The sequence below is a fragment of the Dipodomys spectabilis genome, unplaced genomic scaffold (genome assembly GCF_019054845.1).
Source record: "Dipodomys spectabilis isolate Male_0828 unplaced genomic scaffold, ASM1905484v1 ptg000130l, whole genome shotgun sequence".
In the NCBI taxonomy this organism is placed as follows: domain Eukaryota; kingdom Metazoa; phylum Chordata; class Mammalia; order Rodentia; family Heteromyidae; genus Dipodomys; species Dipodomys spectabilis.
The window spans coordinates 540331-560921 of record NW_024870807.1 but is presented as its reverse complement, the minus strand read 5'-3'; the positions used below and the strand labels follow the sequence as shown (position 1 = coordinate 560921).

The following is a 20591-nucleotide window of genomic DNA, read 5'->3' as shown; positions in this document are numbered from 1 at the left end:
TGCAAGAACGAGCCAAGAAACTCTGAAAACTGCACATCATCATATAACCTTGTACTGGCAACTACTGAAAGGTATCATAAAACTGTGTGTCAAGAATAACAAAACCAAGTAAGAAAATAAAAAAAAGCAGACCTTAATATTTAGACATTCAAATCAATATGTCAAAGGTTAAGACAATAATGAAGCAGTGAAAAATGGGAAGGAAAAGATACCTACTACAGTACATACACTGAATTCCAGGTACCCTATAAGAATTACGTAAACAATATAAAAACATGAAATGATAGGTAAATAACCACTGATCTAATACTGTGATGGGGGAAAGTTTTCCTATACATAAATGAAGAAAAACTTTTGAATAATCATTATATTTTTCTTTGCAACTACTTTACCCCATTTTGTAGATAAAGACTAAAGCTCAAGGAGATTAGGTAACATGCCCAAGAGCATTCAGCAAGAAGAAGCAGAGCTAGGGAGATTTTTAACAAATAAGACATTCTGACTTAAAAATCCTTGTTCTTAACCAGCATAAGCTGGTCCTTCCTGGTAAACTACACGATATAAAGAAATAAGACTGACTTATAGAGGAACACGAACAATAAAATAAGCAGTTTTCACTGGGTACCAGTGGCTCATGCCTGTAATCCTAGCTACTCAGGAGGCTGTGATCAGAGGATCACAGTTCAAAGCCAGCCTGCGCACAAAAGTCCATGAGACTTTTATCTCCAACAAATCACTCAGAAAACCAAAAGTAGTGTTGGTGGCTCAAGTGGTAGAGCTCTAGCCTTGAGCTGAAGAGCTGAGGGACAGTGCCCAGGCCCAGAGTTCAAGCCCCACGACTGACAAAAACAAAAACAAAAAAAAAACAAAAGCAGTTGTCTTCAGAAACAATATATAGCCCAAGATTACTTAGTACTGATCAAAATATTTAAGAAATCCTTCCTTAGACTGTCGCCAGAGTGTGGTAAATATATCATCTCCTATAAGGAAAGAAGAGATTTCTCCCAAAGAGCCAGGAGACATGGCCACAAACTCCCAAGAGGCTGGTTTTGCTATGGTGCCTTTCTAATACCCACTCCCAAAACTATATATACTGTGGGCTCAGTGCTCTATACTATACTACTGCTTCATTGTTTACATGCCCATCTTCCTACTGAATTTAGGTCCTCAATGGCCACAATTATATCTTATTATCCTCAAGTCTCCAGCGTCTGGTGCACAAAGGAATAATTAAGAACTCCTGAGTGACTTCAAAAAGAAATGACCAAGAAATGCTTTGAGTGACAATATATTAAATAAAAATATTGCCAAGGAAGTGGTGCTGTGGCTCAAGCGGTAGGGCACTAGCCTTGAGCTGAAGAGCTTGAGGGACAGCGCCCAGGCCGAGTTCAGGCCCCACAACTGACAAAAAAAAAAAAAAAAATATATATATATATATATATATAGCCAAAAGTTCATCTGAATCTATAAACAAACATATAAACTATGTGAAAAGAAATTACAGTAAAGGAAAAAAGCTTTATAGAATGCTTCACAAATTTTTAAATATTAAAAACTAGAAATTTATTTTTAACTGGTCTTCTTGTAATAATGTCCAGCTGCAGTCACTTCTCACAAAACACAAGAGGGGAAAGAATTTGCCTCATTGTCCAAAAGGCAATCTACTGAATCAAGGATGCAGAAATTACTATAAACTTCCCCAGACAACTATGCCAAAACACATCTGCTGTACAGAAGATACCAAGATGCTTCCTGCTTATGGGTTCAATCGACAAAGCACAACCTAGTGCCTGAAATATAAATCAAAAACCCTTACATCCCTGGTACTTATTGACATTTGCTACCTGCAAATTTCTAATATGTGCAAGATGGGCCTATTTTTATTTACAGCACAAACCACAGACTAAACGTAAAACAAGATGCTTAATAAATCCAGAGGAACATAAAACAGCAGCATAACTCAGACAGCAAGACAGACACTCACTCCTTAATTAAGTGGGTGATGTTCTGCTTAAAACAAAAAGACAACCCTGGGCTATAGCTAAGATTAAGCACTCAGTGTTGCGAGGAAAACGCCAGCCATTTTCAGGGCAAAGGCTTTAAATCATGAAAAATAAACCATCTAATAGTCTGTATTCAATAGTAAGTAGACAGTCAGGACACAGACTGATTTGGATTAACACATTTTCAGTTATAACAAGTAATTTTACAGAGGATTAGTATCTTGATGGTCTGATCAATATGAGGCACCGCTGCTATTACAGATGAAGAGAAAATTGCCCCTCTGGTAATAAAGTGTGCGTGTCTTCGTTCTCCTTCATTTGCTGAGTCCATTACTGAAATGGTTCCAGCATTAACAGCTGGGACAATTTAAGCAGCAGGGGTCTGATGAATTTAAAGACAGGGTAGGAACACTGGCCACTGGTCCTTTCCTCCCTTGCAGTCTTGCATATGCAATTTCTCTGTCTGGCTGTGCTTCTAATACAAGGGTCATGTTTTATGAGAACAATAATTTCTATTTCCTAATTATTGTTTCATTAATAGTGTCACCAGCCAATAATGTAACTAAAACAAAAATTGCTCACAGCACATTTCTGCTGATTCAACAAAAAGTTGCACACTATTTACTTAAATAACAAGACTGACATGACAACAGGCTACAGTCCACATGAACTGTGATGTCTGCATTCATTTGCCTAGTGCTTGGCTCACATTCTCAAGCAAGATAAAAAAGCAGAACAACAGTCGTGCTGACAGAAAAAAGAAAAAAGTCATCAGCAGAATTTTCCATCTCTGTTTTCAAAACCCAGCAAACTGGAAAACAGTAAGATAATGGAGTGCTGTACGTAGGAACAGAAAATCCATATTAATGCTGCCTTGAGATTTTAATCATGCCCAATTCAGCACAGTGAGCTAAGGCTGCAACACCAGCGCATTTTATATGATCATTGGAGAAATGCTGGCTCTTGAGGTTCAGCCTTGAATGAGCCAATCACTAACTGAAGGTGCCAAAGGGCAGCCTGGGCTAAAGCAGAAATCAGAGCTCTGAGTTTTCTGATCACAAACAATTATGAAAAACACTCAGGCACTGGCAACAAATCTCTTCGTCCAACCTGATGCAACCTCAAACTGACTTCCCTACTTACTTTCAACCAGCTATGAAGGCCTTGACTGCCCCTCATATGGCAACCCCTATATGACAGTTTTTCAAGAAAAGGGAAGGCATGGTCACTTGGCAGGCAGGTCATTTCTAAATAAAAAATCAGCACAGCTGCCAAGCAAGTATGAGGTCCTGAGTTCAAATCCCAATAATGAAGATTTAAAAAATAAGAAGATTAAAAAATAAAAGTAGAGACTTGTAGCATAAACAAAAATGAAAGTCTAATAATCAGATTTGTAGAATTCAAATAAAATGAGCATCTCAGGTTGGGGGAGAGAGAAAAGGAATGTACTTATTAAATGGCAGAACAGTCCAATTCTTCAAGATAAGTGCTAGAAATATCCTCTACAACACTATGTATACATTGTAATTATATTAGGCATAGTATATAATACAATAGTGTATACTTCAAAATGTGTTGAGAGGATAGATCAGTAACCACAATAAAATTCAAAAAAAAAATTTTTTTAACTGCAAGCTTATAGCACCTACTCAAGTGTTAGCTTTCAAATATGTACTAGCCTTGCAAACAGGCCAAGGACAAATGTTTGGAAAAAAGTCCCTACCAATGAAAATCTTAATCCCCTAAACATGTCATGACCAAACATGGTAGTCCAAGATCCTCCGGCTGACATAGTGAAATGTAATCACTGTGAAGCCAACCAGTGAGATGATTCTGTAAATAACAGAAGGTGAAATGATTGAACTTAATAGAGGTCTAAATTCATATTCTCTAAACTATGCCTTTTTAAGATTCCAAAAGTACCATCAAAACTATAAAGTACTTTTCTTCTAAAAATCATAAAACAGCAATGTCAATATAACTTTATCAAGAAATCTACCATAAAAAAACAACAGCAAGCTGGGAAGGTGGCTCAGTGGTAGAGTGCTTGCCTTGCATCCATGAGGCCCTGGGTTCGATTCCTCAGCACCACATAAGCAAAAAGAAAAAAGCTGGAAGTAGCACTGTGGCTCAAGTGGTAGAGCGCTAGCCTTGAGCTGAAGAGCTGAGGGACAGTGCCCAGGCCAGAGTTCAGACTCCACGACTGGACCCAAAAAAAAAAAAAAAAAAAAAAATATATATATATATATATATACACACACACACACACACACACACACACACACACACACATACCCTCACCCAAAAAACAACAGCAAAATACACTGACCTGAGTAAACTAACATTTTAAACTTGAAAGAAAATACTACAAGCAGTTGTTGACCATTAATATTAATTAAACACGTTAAATGGAAGAGTTTTTACTTCTCAAAATTAATGTCTATCCCTTTAGTATGTAACTCAATTTAAAACTCATAATTACCTAACCATTTCCATTATTTTCTTCAACTTCTACTTCTAGTTCTCATCATTACAAGGCCGAATGGCAAGTGATACTTTAGTTGGGCACCAGTGACTAATGCCATAATCCTAGCTACTCAGAAGTCTATGATCTGAGGATCATGGTTTGAAGCCAGCCCAAGCAGCAAAGTACATGAGCCTATTATCTTCAATTAACCACCAAACATTCAGAAGTGGCAGTATGGCTCAAGAGATAGAGTGCTAGCCTTGAGCAAAAAAACTCAAGTTCAAGCTCAAAGAGCAGCACCAAAAAAAAAAAAAAAAAGTGATACTTTGAGAATTCACATAATAAATGTTTGTGGCTCACACTTGTAATCCTAGATACTCAGGAGGCTGAGATCTGAGGATCACAGTTCAAAGCCAGCCCAGGCAGGAAAGTCCGTGAGACTCTTATCTCCAATAAACCACTAGAAAACCGGAAGTGGCACTATGGCTCAAGCAGTAGAATGCTCACCTTGAGCTGAAGAGCGCAGGGACAGCACCCAAGCCCAGAGTTCAAGCCCCACGACTGACCCCCGCCCCCCAAAAAAAATAGTTGAAATAAATATTTGTGGAATATTTACTATATACCTAACAAAATGTTTAGTGCTGGGAAAAATAGTAAATGACCAATAAATAAATAAATAAGTGGTCCATAGTTTTGAGTGCATATAATCTAAATGCCAAAATCTTTATTGCTAACTTCAGTCACATCAGGGAACCAGTATCACAATTCTTACAAGCCATGTGTGTCATATAGCAGATACTAAAGGCTCTCAACCACTCAATCTATCTTCAACAGCTGCTTATTGGAAGACCCTCCAATACATACATTGTAGGAACTAAGGATGAATTAGACATAACTGCTGTCTTCAGGAAAGTTAAGGACTGTTCAAATTATCTAAGACTTTATTTGTCTTTCTAGTTTTCAAAAGGAATACTAACAGCATGAAGTAACAGACTAGATATAACACAAAGTAACAAGAACTCACTGTTAACTCAGTGGTTTCACTCCTTAATTTTTGTTTTTGCTGGCTCTGAGGCTTGAACTCAGGGCCTGAGCAATGACGACCTTAAACCTCTTTGTGCTCAAGGTTAGCACTCTACCACTTAAGCCATAGTGCCACTTCCAGCTTTTTCTGAGTAGTTTATTGGAAATAAGAGTCTCACAGACTTTCCTGCCCAGGCTGGATTCAAACCTGATCCTCATATCTCAGCCTCCTGAGTAGCTAGGATTACAGGCATCCAGGCTCACTTCTTAATTTTTAAGAAAGGTACTCAAAGTTGTTCAGAAACTATGATCAAATAAATAACCCTTCTTTCATTTAAAAAAGCAAACCTAGGGCTGGGAAGTTGGCTCAGTGGTAGAGTGCTTGCCTTACAAGCATGAGGCCCTGGGTTCGATTCCTCAGCACCACATAAGCAGGAAAAAAAAAGCCAGAAGTGGTGCTGTGGCTCAAGTGCTAGAGTGCTAGCCTTGAGCTGAAGAGCTGAGGGACAGCACCCAGGCCCAGAGTTCAGGCCTCATGACCGGACCAAAAAAAAAAAAAAAAAAGCAAACCTACAAAGCTGAGATTAACCAAAAGATAAAGATGGATTTGAGGGTGAGGAACATAGAGCAGACTCAGGTAAAGTTGTAATCTGTTAAGTCCCTTGGTCACTGGCCATAGATTGTGAAATACTAAATTTGTTCTTCATATCTTATCCAGGAAAAAATAACTCCTAAACCTGGAATCTCTATGGTCATAATACAGGCTTGTGTATTCTTGTGTGTTTGAGCTTAGAAAATAATAACCCAAAGTGGGATGTTTTGGCCTTGGATATTGAAAACTTCAAGAGCAACCTTGGAGTTGGGAGCTGATGGCTCATGCCTGTAATCCTAGCTACTCTGCCCAGGAAGAAAAAGTCCATGAGACTCTTTATAGCCAAGTAATCACCAGAAAATCAAAAGTGGAGCTGTGGCTCAAAGTGGTAGTGCACTAGCCTTAAGCAAAAGGCTAGCAAAAGGGTCAATGCCCAAGCCCCAAGTTCAAGCCTCACTACCAACAACAACAAAAAGCAACCTCAGAACCACAGTCTCTCTCAGATCTTCTCCTGCCCTCATCTTTTGCTCCTCCTTCTCTTTTAAAAAGTGTGATCAATGATTGTTTCCAGTTCTAAGTTACTTTACATTGAATAAAACACCAGCTTTCAGACTGGGCTCTGCCCTGAGTGACTCCATTTTAAAAAACAAGAAGTTGATCCATTTTGAGTGCAAATAAGGCAGAATGACTCTACATCTTGTTTATGCAAGTAAGCAACCACTATCTATGGAGCACAAACCATGGAATAGACAAATAACTTATATAAATAAAAGTACCACCAATGAACTTAGCAAACTAAAGCATGAACAGATAGACAGACAGACAGACAGACAGATAGATAGATAATCTGTATCAGAAAAATCAATCCCATGAGTGAACTGAACATACCAAAAGCCAGGAATAGTGCACCCTTTTACCTGAATCATATAAAAGGAAAGACCCCTAACCCAGGGGTACAGCAGCACCCACTGATGTATAATGAGACCCTGCTTGATATAATGCAAATTCACCAGTCCATCAGTCCATATCCAATAAGCTTGGAATAAACTGTGCTCCTTAAGCCAACACTGAACCTTGAACTAGTTCTGGGTTTTGACACCCCCAAAGCCTCAACAGCTCAGTGACTGGGCTCATTACCATCTTATCTAAGACCTGCAGTGACTCCCTTTACCACAGTAACAGCCCTCTGCTCTTGTCTTCAGCCAGGTTTCTTTGAATCCTGGAAGCTTTAACATTTTTTTTTAGCTTTCTGTAGCTTCGATATTATTGTTAAGTATAATGTCTAATTTGAGAGTTGATAGCAGTAACTAAGACTGAAATAATAGAATGGGTTTGCCAATTGGCTCAAGGCTATCAAGCAAAGTAAGCAGTACTTGACAAATGAATGCCAACTAAATTGACTTAGCTTGTGAACTTATTGTTATTCTATAAATTCTGACTTTATAGAAAGACACAAATGTGACTGTTTCTGACACAGATTGTTCACAGTAATGAGTAATTAGAATTCTTCTTCCTCAAGGCAGATAATAGTAACTTGAGTCCCTTTTCCATAAAACCTAAAAATAGTACTCTAACCTTCCCCTACCTCTGTGTGCCAAAAAAATTTTCTGACCTACCTTGTCTAATAATAATCATGACCCCCATCATGTAAGAAGGAGTTCCACCTATTTCTGAGAAGAAAAAAGATGCAGAGGCACTGGGAAGGTGGCTCAGTGGTAGAATGCTTGCCTTACAATGCTTGCCTAGATTTGATTCCTCAGCACCACATAAGCAGAAAAAGCCAGAAGTGGCACTGTGGCTCAAGTGGTAGAGCGGTAGCTTTGAGCTGAAGAGCTGAGGGACAGTGCCCAGGCCCAGAGTTCAGACCCCATGACCGACAAATATATAAAGTAAATAAATAAAAAAGATGCAGAAAAGCCAAATGTAGCAGATAGGATTTTCTGAGTTTCCCCCACTTCAGTCTATCACATTTGATCAACTCATTACATAGTTATTCTCCCTTCAACCCAAGCATAAAAGGTGATAGTTTTCCCTGGACTTCTATCAAGTCATCATTCTGAAGCATCCTATGTCATTTAAAATTGTGATTAAATAAATTCATGCATTCATCTGTAATCCCATACACATAGGCATAGAAACAGGGATCAGAGTCCTAGGCTGGCTGGGGAGTGAGGGGGAATAATAAAAAATCCAGAAAAATAACTAAAGTAAAAAAAGGGGGTTGGGAAGGTAGCTCAGTGATAGAGTGTTTGCCTTGCATGCATGAGGCCCTGGGTTCAATTCCTCAACACCACATAAGCAAAAAGAAAAAAGCCAGAAGTGGCGCTGTGGCTCAAGTGGTAGAGCACTCGCCTTAAGCTGAAGAGCTGAGGGACAGTGCCCAGGCCCAGAGTTCAGACCCCACGGCTAGACCAAAAAAAAAAAAAAATTAAAGTAAAAAAAAAAAAGGGCTGGGGGCATGACTCAAGTGGTAGAGCATCTGTCTAGCAAGTACAAGACCCTAGTTCAAATCCCAATACCATAAAGTTATTTAATTAATTACATTTCTTATCCTTTTTCTTCTAGTTTCCTAGGGTCATAGTTGACACAAGGAAAAAGTATCACACTTTCTGTCTCTATAGTAACTTCAAGATAGGGGCTTTCAGGTCTACTCCACCCCGCCCCATTCTTGAAGGAGGAAAAAAGGACTACAGAATTACCATTACCAATGGCCAATGATATAAGCAATCATGTATCCATAATGAAGCTTCTACAAAAACCCACAAGATTGGGTGGGAAGCTCCAAATAGCTGAATAGGAAGAGGTTTCTAGAGGATGATATACCTGGAAAGGGTATGGACTCCCTGTACAATACCTCACTGCATTTAGCTCTTCCATTTGACTTCACTATTCAGCTGTATCCTTCATGATGTCATATAATAAACTGATAAACCTAAGTTATTTTTCTAAGTTCTAGGAGCCATTCCAGTAAAATTACTGGACTGCAAGAAAGGGTTGTTGCAAACCCCAATATATAGCAGTGGGCCTGTAACTGGCAGTTTTGTAGGACTGAACCCTCAGCTGTGGGATCTGACACTATCTCCAGGTAATGTTGTCCCAACTAGATAGCATTAGAAGACACCAGATAGTGGCTACCGCATAATTGATGGTTTGCTTGGTGGTGTGGGAAAGATTCCACACATCTTGTCACAGCATTTTTCTGTGTTGTGAGCATAGGAGAAACTAAGTCTGTTTTTCAAACCTTACATTGGACTACCACTATAAATGGCCTCCATTTAATTTCCAAATTACCACAGATAACCTGATGACATGATGTAAGCCACATTAGGGTAATGGTAAAAGTCAAAAGGATCTTCTCAGGACCTCACTAAAAATCCAATCCAGAAGGACTGGGAATGTGGCTTAGTGGTAGAGTGGTAGAGTGCTTGCCTAACATGCATGAAGCCTTGGGTTCGATTCCTCAGTACCACATAAACAGAAAAAGCTGGAAGTGGTTCTGTGACTCATGGTAGAGTAGCCTTAAACACAGAGAAGCTCAAGGACAGGACCCAGGCCTGAGTTTCAAGCTCCAGGACTGGAAAAAAAAATCAATCCAGATAGAATGACACAAACCTGTAATCCCAATTACTTGGGAAACATAAACAGGAGGGTCACAATGTAAGTCCAACTCAGGTAAAAGTAACAACATTAACCATTTCAGTAATAAACTACTTACAATATTTAAGGGATTTAACTCAAGCCAGCAAAAAATATTTGAAGTTAAGTTGGAATTCAACACCAACATCTTTTTATTTCATAACCAATTTTTTTTAAATGTCTTAGGCTTCTCATAAGGATATACCTTAAGACACACACCAGTGGACTCATGCCTATAATTCTAGATACTTGGGAGCCTAGGATCTGGAAAATTGCAGCTTGAAGCTAATCCAGATAGAAAAGTCCGTAAGAGGGCTGGGAAGGTAGCTCAGTGGTAGAGCACTTGCCTTGCATGCATGAGGCCCTGGGTTCAATTCCTCAGCACCACATAAGCAAAAAGAAAAAAAGCCGGAAGTGGCACCATGGCTCAAGTGGTAGAGCACTAGCCTTGACCTGAAGAGCTAAGGGACAGTGCGCAGGCCCACAGTTCAGGCCCCACAACCGGACCCAAAAAAAAAAAAAAAAAAGTCCGTAAGATTCCATCTCTAAAATAACCAGCAAAAAGCTGGGCTGAAGGTATGGTTCAAGCAGTAGAGTACCAACTCAGTAATTGTTACGCCGTTCACTCTAGTACTAGAAATAAATAAATAAAAATACATGTTAAACAGATCTTCCAAGTATTGTGTAACCCCAGTCCAGATGAAATAGATCTTTCTAAGGTAGGAATTCCATGACCTCTACACCTAGACCATTAGATTCTACTTACTGATCCACTGTTGGCCCGTGCTTTCTTTTTGGCCAGGGGAGTGGGAATGGTGGCTAGATAAGGGATGGAGAAGAATTTAATTCCAGGAGTCTGCTGTTAAAGCCTCGTACTCTCCACTATGGTTCCCCTTTCAGTGGGAGCCATGTTCTAAGAAACTGGGGGGGGGGGGGGGGAAGGGGAGGAGGGGAGGGAGGGAAGGGGGGGAGTCTTATCATGGATACTACTGAACCCTACATATGTCACCCTAAGATAAAAAGCTAAATTTATAAATTAGGCAATCTAAAAGATTAACAGCTAAATAGATATTAAATATTAGTGGTAGCTAATGTTATTATTAACAGTTAATAATAAAATAGAACAATTATAACTAATGAAAGTTCTGTGAAGAAGGAAGAAGAGGGAAAGAGGTGAGGAAAAAGGAGGGGAAAAAAGAGGAAAAAGGGGAGAGACAGAGAAAAGGAGTTAAAACAAATACTAACACCTTTGAACCACAGTTGACCCAGGGTATTTGAAGCCACAGAAAATGAAGGCCTGGATAAGAGGGACTATGCAAAATGGAATGTACATTTTCCATCCAAATGAGCAACTCTGATTTAGCTCTACTTAGGGAAATATATATCTGATACTTAGGGAAATATATATCTGATATTCTAGTTGTCCAAGACAGCCAAAAACCCAGATTCTAATATGAATCTTCAACTTTTACATACCTGAATTCCAAAATTTCCAGTTTACTTAGGTCAAATAAATACTTTTACAACCAGGATGAATAGTTGGACTATAAATGTACCTCCATTACCCCCAAAAAATATGCATGCCAAAATGCATAATCTACAGCCAATTATATGAAAACATTAGACAAACAAGAATCCAGTTTATAGAACAAATACCTGTACTCTCTCAAACTGCTGATGCCTTAAAAGACAAAGAAAAGATGAGGAACAGTTTAGATGACATTAAAACCAAATTAAAAGAGAAAAGCCCACCAGAGGGATGTGAAAAATGTAATGACCCTGGGTCAAAGCCTGGGCCAGGAAAAAATAATGCTGAAATGTATTATTATAACAATTACCAGAAAATGAATACAGATTTTAGATTAAATAAGAGAATCATATTGATGTTAACTTTTCTAATTGCTAATTGCTGTGTTTACATTTAAGAGAATGCCCTTGTTCTGAAGAAATACATGCTAAACTAAGTTTAGGATTGATGCTTCCTCCTTACTCTGTAATGGTTCACTAAAAATAATAATAATGATAATAATAATAATAAATAGGAGCCAGGTGCCAGTGGCTTACATCTGTAATTCTAGCTACTATGGAGGCTAAGATACAAGGATCAAAGTTTGAAGCCAGCCCAGACAGAAAAGTCTGAGAGATTCTTAGTTCCACTTAACCACCAAAAAGCCAGAAGCGGAGCTGTGGCTCAAATATTAGGTAGAAAAAAGCTCAGGGATAGCATCCAAGTCCTGACTAAGTTCAAACCCCAGGACCGGCAACAAAACAAAACAAACAAACAAAAAACACTGAGAAAGAATGCCCTGGTTCTGAATTCAAGGCCCAGCACAAGCACAAAATAAATAATAGTAATAATAGTAATAACAATCACTAATAATAACTCAGTGGTAGAGATCTTGCCCATCATGGGCAAGGCCCTGAATATCCTTAGAGCCGCAAGAAATTATAAAAAATAACAAGTTACAAATTATACACATACACAGAGAAAGAGAGAGAGACAGAGAGAGAGAAAACACATGCACAAGAGATGAAGGTGGGCTCATATACAATAAAGACAATATAGCAAAAATGTAACTTACAGATCCAGTTCATAATATAAAATTGTATCATCTAAAAATCAGATAGCCGGGTCTGAGAAGGTGGCTCAGTGGTAGAGTGCTTGCCTTGCATGCATGAGGCCCTGGGTTTGATTCCTCAGCACCAAATAAGCAAAAAAAGCCGGAAGTGGGATTGAGGTTCAAGTGGTAGAAGCTAGCCTCGAACTGAAGAACTGAGGTTCAGGCCCAGAGTTCAGGCCCCACGGCCAGAAAAATAAATAAATAAATAAATAAATAAAATCAGATAGCCTCTTAGGCTGCCAAATTCAATTGAGGCCATACCCACTCTATCTCTGGCTTAGGGGACAAATTTAATCACATTGGGGCCCCATAGTAGTCCAGAGTAGCAGCCATTCTAATCCCTACTTCCAAAATGAGAAACTGAGATATATAGTGGATTGCCATGTCAACAGCAAGCAAAGTACTAGAGCCATAGCTCTAACTCTAATCCTCAGGTTGGCAATGCTCACCTATCATCCCAGTGTTTACATCGTTTAAACAGAAGGAGTTTAAGTTCAAGGCCATTACAGAAAATACATTTCTCAAAAACAGAAAAAAAAAATCTAATCTGAATTATTCCACTATATGCCTTTTAAGAAATTTTATTTTAGGAAGTGGCGCTGTGGCTCAAGCGGTAGAGCGTAGTAGAGCACTCACCTTGAGCCAAAGAGCGCAGGGACAGCGCCAAAGCCTAGAGTTCAAGCCCCATGACTGACCAAAAAAAAAAAAAGAAGTTTCATTTTAAAAATTCATGGCATAGAGGGGAGGGAGGAATTAGGGAGGTGGGTAGAAAAGGGATGGTAGAGGAAAAACAAAAGAAGGAGTAACAATGCTGGATAGGAAATGTACCCATTACCCTACTTAGGTAACTGTAACCCCTCTATACAGTGTCTTTACAATAAAAAATATATATTAAAAATTTTTTTAATTCATGGCATACTCAGCAGACACTATGTAGAAATGGACTCTGCAACTTGTGGGCAGAAACAAGAGAGAAAATCTGGGATGAACTGGAAAGAAGGGATGACATTCTCCAAAAAGAAATATACTCATTACCTGACTTTGAGACAGTAATAACAATTTTAAAAATTCATGCAATATGGTGTGGTACTCTCATGTTTCAATGTAAATAAATATCATGATATGAAGCTACTTAGCCCAACTTTCTTATTCACCATCAAGACTTGGAAACTATATAAAAGTCTATAGCATAACAACATAAAGAAGAAAATATAGTAAAAAAAAAAAAAAAAAAAAAAAATGAGGCCAGATATGGTGGTACAGGCCTATAATCCAAGCACTGCTGAGGCAGGAGTATCTTGAGTTCCAGGCCAGCCTGGGCTACAGAGAGACCCTAGCTCAAAAAAAAAAAAAAAAAAGAAATCAGAGATAGAAGAAGAGGAAAAGGGGAAAAAAAGGGGAAGTAAAAGAGAAAGAGGAAGAGGAGAAAAAAATAATCTAAATTACTTTAAAGACAAAGAAAGAAGAAAGCCAAAAGTAATTACCCATTGTAGAGATGATAAAGTTTACTTTAAAAAGCAAACAAGAGGGCTGGGAAGGTGGCTCAGTGGTAGAGCGCTTGCCTTCATGCCTCAGGCCCTGGGTTTGATTCCTCAGCACCACATAAGCAAAAAGAAAAAAGCCGGAAGTGGCGCTGTGGCTCAAGTGGTAGAGTACTAGCCTTGAGCTGAAGAGCTGAGGGACAGAGCCCAGGCCCAGAGTTCAGGCCCCACAAACGGACACACACACACAAAAAAAAAGTAAACAAGAAATCTTTGTGACTTTGGTATTGATATGGACTTCATAGATATGACCCCAAAAAATGAATCTTGAAAAGAAATAATTAGAAACTCAAAGGATTAGATATTTCCAACACAGATAGACACAATAGTTTTTCACCCAAAAATGCAAGGAACCACTAGCTCACGCCCATAATCCTAGCTTACTCAGGGAGCTGAGATCTGGTTTGATTTGATTCCAGCCCAGGCAGACAAATCCGTGAGACTCTTATCTCCAATTAACTAGCAGAAAACTGGAAGTGGCATTGTGGCTCCATGTGACAGTACCATGGCCCTGAATTCAATCCTCACCACCATGAAAAAAAAAAAAAAACTAATGAGATACCACATTTACTACAATGACTAAAATCAAAGAAGACAGACAATAACAAGTGATGAAAAGCACTTAAAAGAATTGCAACTCTACAAACTGCTGGTGGCAACATAAAATAGAGCAGCCCACCAGAAAATAGTTTGGTAGTTTCTTAAAATATTAACCAGAGATTTACTACATGACTAACAACTCCAAGAAGAATGAAACTGCATATCCATACATAAACTAAAATGTAACTACTGATAGTAGCATTTTACATAACAGCCAAAACAGGGGAAAGAATTGTGGCATATCCAAATATATTGAAAGGTATTTGAATAAAAAGTTCAATATTGATATCCACTACAACATGGATGAACCTCAAACACATTTTGTGTGAAAAAAAGCTCACCCCCAAAGACCAAATATTAGAAAATTCTATCTATATAAAAGTGTCCACAAGAGATTAACTCAAGAGAACAAAAAATAGTGGTTGCCTAGAAGTGTGGTACAAGTTAAAAATAACTGCAAGTGAATGCATTGCCCAATAGAGATCAAACAGGAAGACTTACACAGTGGCTTGTTTGGGAATAGCCCCAAACCAAGAACAATCTAGATGTCCAACAACCGGTGAAGGAATAAATAGGTGATATAGCCAGAAACTGCACTATTAATCACCAATAAAAAGGAACAAACTAGCGATAGGTGTAGTAACACAGATTTCAAAAATCATTATGCTGAATGAATAAACAGAACCAAGAGTACAAACTGTATGTTTCCAGTTACATGAAATTCTAGAAAATACAAATTCATCTATAGTGACAGAAAACACATCAGTGGTTGCCAAGATGGAGGGAGAGTTGGCAGCAAATGAGCAAGAGGAAACTTTCAAAAGGAATAGGAACATCTTCTCTGCCAACTGTGGCGGTTTTACATGTATGTACATCTGTCAAGATTCATCAGTCTGTATATTACAAATGATTGCAGATTACTAAATATAAATCATCCCTCAATGAACTTCATTAGAAAAAAATAGAATTCATAGTAATCAGTTCTATTTAGGATTTAAAACAACTGCCTATATTTTCTTCTAGTCAGAATTTCAGAAGTAGACTATTTCAAATAAAGACCAAAGAAACATCAAAGGCAAATAGGAAGACAACTTGCTTTTTTGAAGAAATATTTCACAAGCAGATAAATGGAGGGAAAAAAATTTATGAAACTGTAGTGCAAAGACCAGATTCTGATTCCTAGTTCCACTTAGCATACAAGTGGCTTTAAGCACATCACAACTTCTCTGAACCTGTTATTAATGATATTAATAATGACCTCCTAGGCAACAACTAAATGTCAATAGTCTAACAGGTCCTCTGGAACAGAGATTCTGTCTTAGCCCAAAGTATCACCCCAATATACAGCAAATAACTGGTGCTCAATAAACTACAGAATTTCTGAATTACTTTAAAATGAAAGGTGAGAAAGATATGATATATAATGCCAACAGGAAATATCTTATTGTTTCTCTGCATGAGGAAGGATAATGAATGTAGAATATTAATGCTAGTGGGGTCTTACCCCTTTGTGCTCACATCACAAGCATACCTAAGCAGGTCCCTTGGGGAACGTCTCACTAAGTCAGCCATTAAAGAGCAGATTTGATTTCGGTTTTGGTTTTTTGACCCAGGGTTTCACTATATGGCCTAAGGCTGGCCTAAACTGGAGATCTTCCTGCCTCACCCATACAAGTAGGATTATATGCATGTACCATAGCAATTAGCTTAAGTTTGATATCTTAAATGCTTAAATGTATTTCCCTAGAACTCTAGGTGGGACTACAAAAAAATAAACCTTTGGTATGACCAGCTTGCATTGCTGGTTATTCAGGGATTCAAAATGGTGGTTTGGGGTGTATTATTTCTTTCCTTTCTCCCTCCCACCCCATGCTGGAGAACCCAAGATTAACACTTTTTTTTTTAACTTTCTTTTTTTTTTATTGTGAAAATACTGTACAGTGGGGTTACAATTATATGGACAAGATAATGAGTACATTTCTTATTAAGCATTGTAGCCTCCTCCTCCTTTGTTTCCCCTTCCTATCCCTTTCCCATCCTCCCCGCTCCCCCCCCCATACCAAAGTTGTAAAGTTTGTTTTCGACATAACGACTTGCTGCAATGGGTCCACCTGTATCCCTATTTAAACGATTTGTTTTTCCCCTTCCCCTCCACAAATTATACCAACATCAAATACAGTGAAAGCAGGGGTTATACCGTGGGGGAGGAACATACAAAGCAACAAAGAAATAATCTTATAAATGTGTTAGAAACAATCGCAAGAAGGAAAAAAAAACATTTGAGTACATATCTTAGGGTTCATTTCCCTAACATCACCTTATCTGAACTTTACTGCTTGACTCAGACATATACTAGATATTGCAAATAAGGGAAACCATGGGACCTTTGTTTCTTTGGGCTTGGCTTACTTCATATAATTTTTTCCAAGTCTTTCCATTTCCTAACAAATGGGGAAATGTCATTCTTTCTGATGGAGGCATAGAATTCCATTGTGTATATATACCACATTTTCTTGACCATTCATCTACTGAGGGGCTTCTGGGTTGGCTCCGTATCTTAGCTATAGTAAATAGTGCTGCAATAAACATAGTCGTGCTGGTAGCTTTAGTGTGGTCTTGTTTGTAAACATTTGAGTAAATGCTCAAAAGTGGGATTGCTGGGTCATAGGGGAGCTCTATGTGGAGTCTTTTGAGGAACCTCCATACTACTTTCCAAAGTGGTTGAACAAGTTTACACTCCCACCAAGATTAACACTTTATTCTTCAGTATAGATGAGCTGTCTTCTCCCCCTTGCCTCTCTCCATCTCTCACCCTCTCCCTTCCTACCACCTTCTCTTTCTCTCCTTCCCTCTTCCATCCATCAAAGCCCTTCCCCTTCCACTCACCCTCTCTTCCCCCTCCCACTACCAGGAAGGAGTAAAACCTATGTTAAATAAGATATATCTCACAGAGTGAAGCCAAAAACAAAACAGTGATTTGGACAGAGTCCATCACATATCCCAAAATGTGCCCATGAGTTTCTGCTTTAAAATCAGACACTTAGCTGGACACTGGTGGCTCATGCCTATAATCCTAGCTACTCAGGAGCCTGAGATCTGAGGATCATGGTTCCAAACCTTCCTGAGCAGAAAAGTCCATGAAACTCTTATCTACTGAGAAAAAGCCAGAAGTGGTGCTGTGGTTCAAGTGGTAGTGCCCTAGCCTTGAACACAAAGAGGCTCAGTCACAGTTCCCAGACCCTGAGTTCAAGTCAGTGGGGGGGGGGGGGGGGGGGGGGGGAATCAGACACTTTCAGAAGACAACAGAGCTCTGAGAGATTCAACTTTCTCTGCCCTCTATTTTTCACAAATAATAATAAAACATTTCCATTTTCTCAAAACTTTGCTCCGGCTATTTGTAAACTGACATTGTAAAACCAGGAGTAAGTCTGCAATAGCTAGATCACTTTTAAGACTATAAATTCTTTTTATTTATTCCTATAAGTATTATTTTATATGATCAGATTCACTGATCATATAAAAGGCATTGTGCCTTTGTGTTCCTCCCTAAAGAGTATCCTCCTCTGGTCTGTGTGTGAATGCCTAGAGTCCTGTATTAATCATGTCCTGGTGTATTTTAGATCTAGCTTGCACATATGAGAAGAAAACATGCGCTGTTTGGTAAGACTAAATTCTATGACAAAAAGAACTGTACCTGTTTTATTTACCACTGATCTTCATTTCCAGTATTTCCCTAACACAAAGTACATACCAAACAGAATGTGCAAAAGCCTTATGAGTAGATAACTACAGTCAAGGAGGACTTTTAACAAAGCCAAAGTGAACTGGGTGCTGATGACTCACACCAATAATTTTAGTAGCTACTTGGGAGGCGAGATTAGAAGGATCATGATTCCAAAACAAGAGGGCATACACAAGAGACCCCCACTCAATCAACAGCTGTCACAATGGTGCATGCCGATCATCCTAGTTAAGTGAGAGGCTAAGATCAGGAAGTTCATAAGGTCCAGAACAACCCAGGCTGAAAAGTTGGCAAAACTCCATCTCAGAAGAAATCAAGTGAGTTATTACATACCCCTCATCCCAGCTATAAAAGGAAGCCTAAAACTAAGCAGATCAAGATCCAGGCTTACAACTGTGCAAGAAGCAAGAGCATATCTCAAAAATAACCAGTTCAAAGAAGGTCTGGAAGCATGACTCAGAAGTAGAGCACCTGTCTAGGAAGCATAAAGCCATGGGTTATGTAGTTTAAAAAAAAAAAAACACTACACTATTTTTACAATAAAAAAATACAAAAACAAAAACAAAGTAGCCTAGAGCAGTAGCTCAAGCTACTCAGAAGATAAGGAGAATAGTTTCGAGACCATTCAAAACCAATCTAAACAACAACAACAAAAAAAAGCTATCTTTAGCAGAGCAGGACTGTTAGCTTTGCAGAAAGCATAGGAGGGTTGAAATCTAGGTATCAAAAATGGACAGAAGTAGAGAGATGTCCAATATATTCACAAATCCGTAGGACCTAACTTTGGGAACAGGGGAAAGGAAAGCCTTCAAGTTTTCTTAGCCTGAGCTCTTCATCAATGAAACTAGACTGTTGATCCTTTCAATGTGCTATGCTAATATTATAGAATAAGGTATTATTTACTTAATGCAAGTGTCTGATACACAATAAAATAAATACTGAAAATAAATAAATCACCATGGGCTACTATCATGGTCCTCCCAAGGCAGAGAATAGAAATTCACATCCACAGTGCTGAAGTCAGACTATGTCAGCTGCCCACTGAGGCAACTAACTATTCCAAATAAACATATGTGACCTCATAGATATTTCATCTAAGCAGCTCTCTGTCCTCAGAGACTGTGAATGAGAAAGCATAGCTGGAATGATAACAGAATGTCCAGTAAACTGAGGCCCTGTGGCTACAAACTGAGCCAAAAAATAGGTTCAGAAGCAAGATAAGAAAATAGGTGCTTTGATTTTAATTTCTGAGCTGCACTGCTTCCTGAGCAGCATTAATTTACAAAACTGATATACATACCACTGTCCCATGTGTCCAAGTCCCTTACAAAACAGGTCCAGTCTTCTATACAGAACAGTACTAATTTACCAAGCGCACGCACGCGCGCGCGCACACACACACACACACACACACACACACACACACACACACACGCCTGTCCTGAATACTGAAGAATACTAATTTACACACACAGAGGCCTGTCCTGCATCCTGAAAAATACTAATTTACCCCATACAACACACACACACACACACACACACACACACACACACCCCTCTGTACAGGTCTCCAAGTCCCTTGCAGACCAAGACCAGGCCCTGTCAACCCTTGGCTCAACACCAGGCATTCGCCCACAAAGAAAACAGGCCCTCAGGGTTCCCAGCACCTATCTCCCAACATGGGAAGAGCCCTGAACCTCATAAGTTTGCCACACCTTAGCTTCGCGCTCCCGTTCCTCCGCCGTCTGGGTACGCTTCATGCTGCCACCACAGAAGCCGCCTTCGCCGCCGCGAGCCGCGTTGACCTCTCGTTCTGGACCCGCCTCCTGCATGTAGTTCTCTCCGGGTCCTGTGGCCGTCCGGTACTATTCTTACTCAGAGCCGTAAGAACTACGCCTCCCAGCATGCCCTGCATGACGCACGGACACGCTGGAGGCTTGGAAGTCACTACGCTGGGGGAGCGTAGGCCGCTCAGCAGCACGCCTCTAGCCTGGAGACCTAAGAGAACTGCATTTCCCAGAGGGCAATGTGGCCTACCAGTTTTTCCCGTGCTCCTCTAGGCCGGCGCTCCACTCGGCGCTATAGCAACGGTAGCTAGCGGCCTGGAAAGCGAGGTGGTAAGTACTGTGGTAAAAGGTGGGGGGTGGGAGTGGTGAAGGGAAGTTGGCGGACCCTCCCTCCGCAGCCCGGGCTGGGTTCGTGGGTTCGCTCTGCAGCCTGGAGAAGGCCCTGGAATTCTTGTGTGGAAAGCAGCCCAGCCATGTCCAGGCCCATCCTACAGCCCGCGCTTTGTCCTCACGCTCAGGTCTAGTTTGAAATCGTACGTACACCCCACCCGTGAACCCTCACTGAGGAGAGGGACCGTC

The 20591-nt window shown here is 39.6% G+C and overlaps 3 protein-coding genes across 4 annotated transcripts in view; 1 reads left to right on the top strand and 2 right to left on the bottom strand.

Moving 5' to 3' along the window:
* The window catches only part of Fto (FTO alpha-ketoglutarate dependent dioxygenase), a 388710-nt gene extending 368703 nt beyond the window's left edge, over nucleotides 1-20007 (bottom strand). The window contains exon 1 of the mRNA XM_042689921.1: nucleotides 19941-20007. Coding sequence (XP_042545855.1) covers nucleotides 19941-19985 — 45 coding nt within the window. The 5' untranslated portion in view covers nucleotides 19986-20007. The remainder of the gene's footprint in view (nucleotides 1-19940) is intronic.
* LOC122116283 (renin receptor-like) overlaps nucleotides 1-20020 on the bottom strand; it is an 87360-nt gene extending 67340 nt beyond the window's left edge. The window contains exon 1 of the mRNA XM_042689923.1: nucleotides 19941-20020. The gene's annotated coding sequence lies outside the window, so the exon portion shown is untranslated. The remainder of the gene's footprint in view (nucleotides 1-19940) is intronic.
* Nucleotides 20021-20261: 241 nt separating this feature from the next.
* Nucleotides 20262-20591, top strand: part of Rpgrip1l (RPGRIP1 like) — a 99111-nt gene continuing 98781 nt past the window's right edge. Inside the window, exon 1 of one of the 2 annotated variants that reach the window (XM_042689960.1) lies at nucleotides 20262-20342. The gene's annotated coding sequence lies outside the window, so the exon portion shown is untranslated. The remainder of the gene's footprint in view (nucleotides 20343-20591) is intronic. The other variant, XM_042689961.1, reaches the window with a different exon arrangement.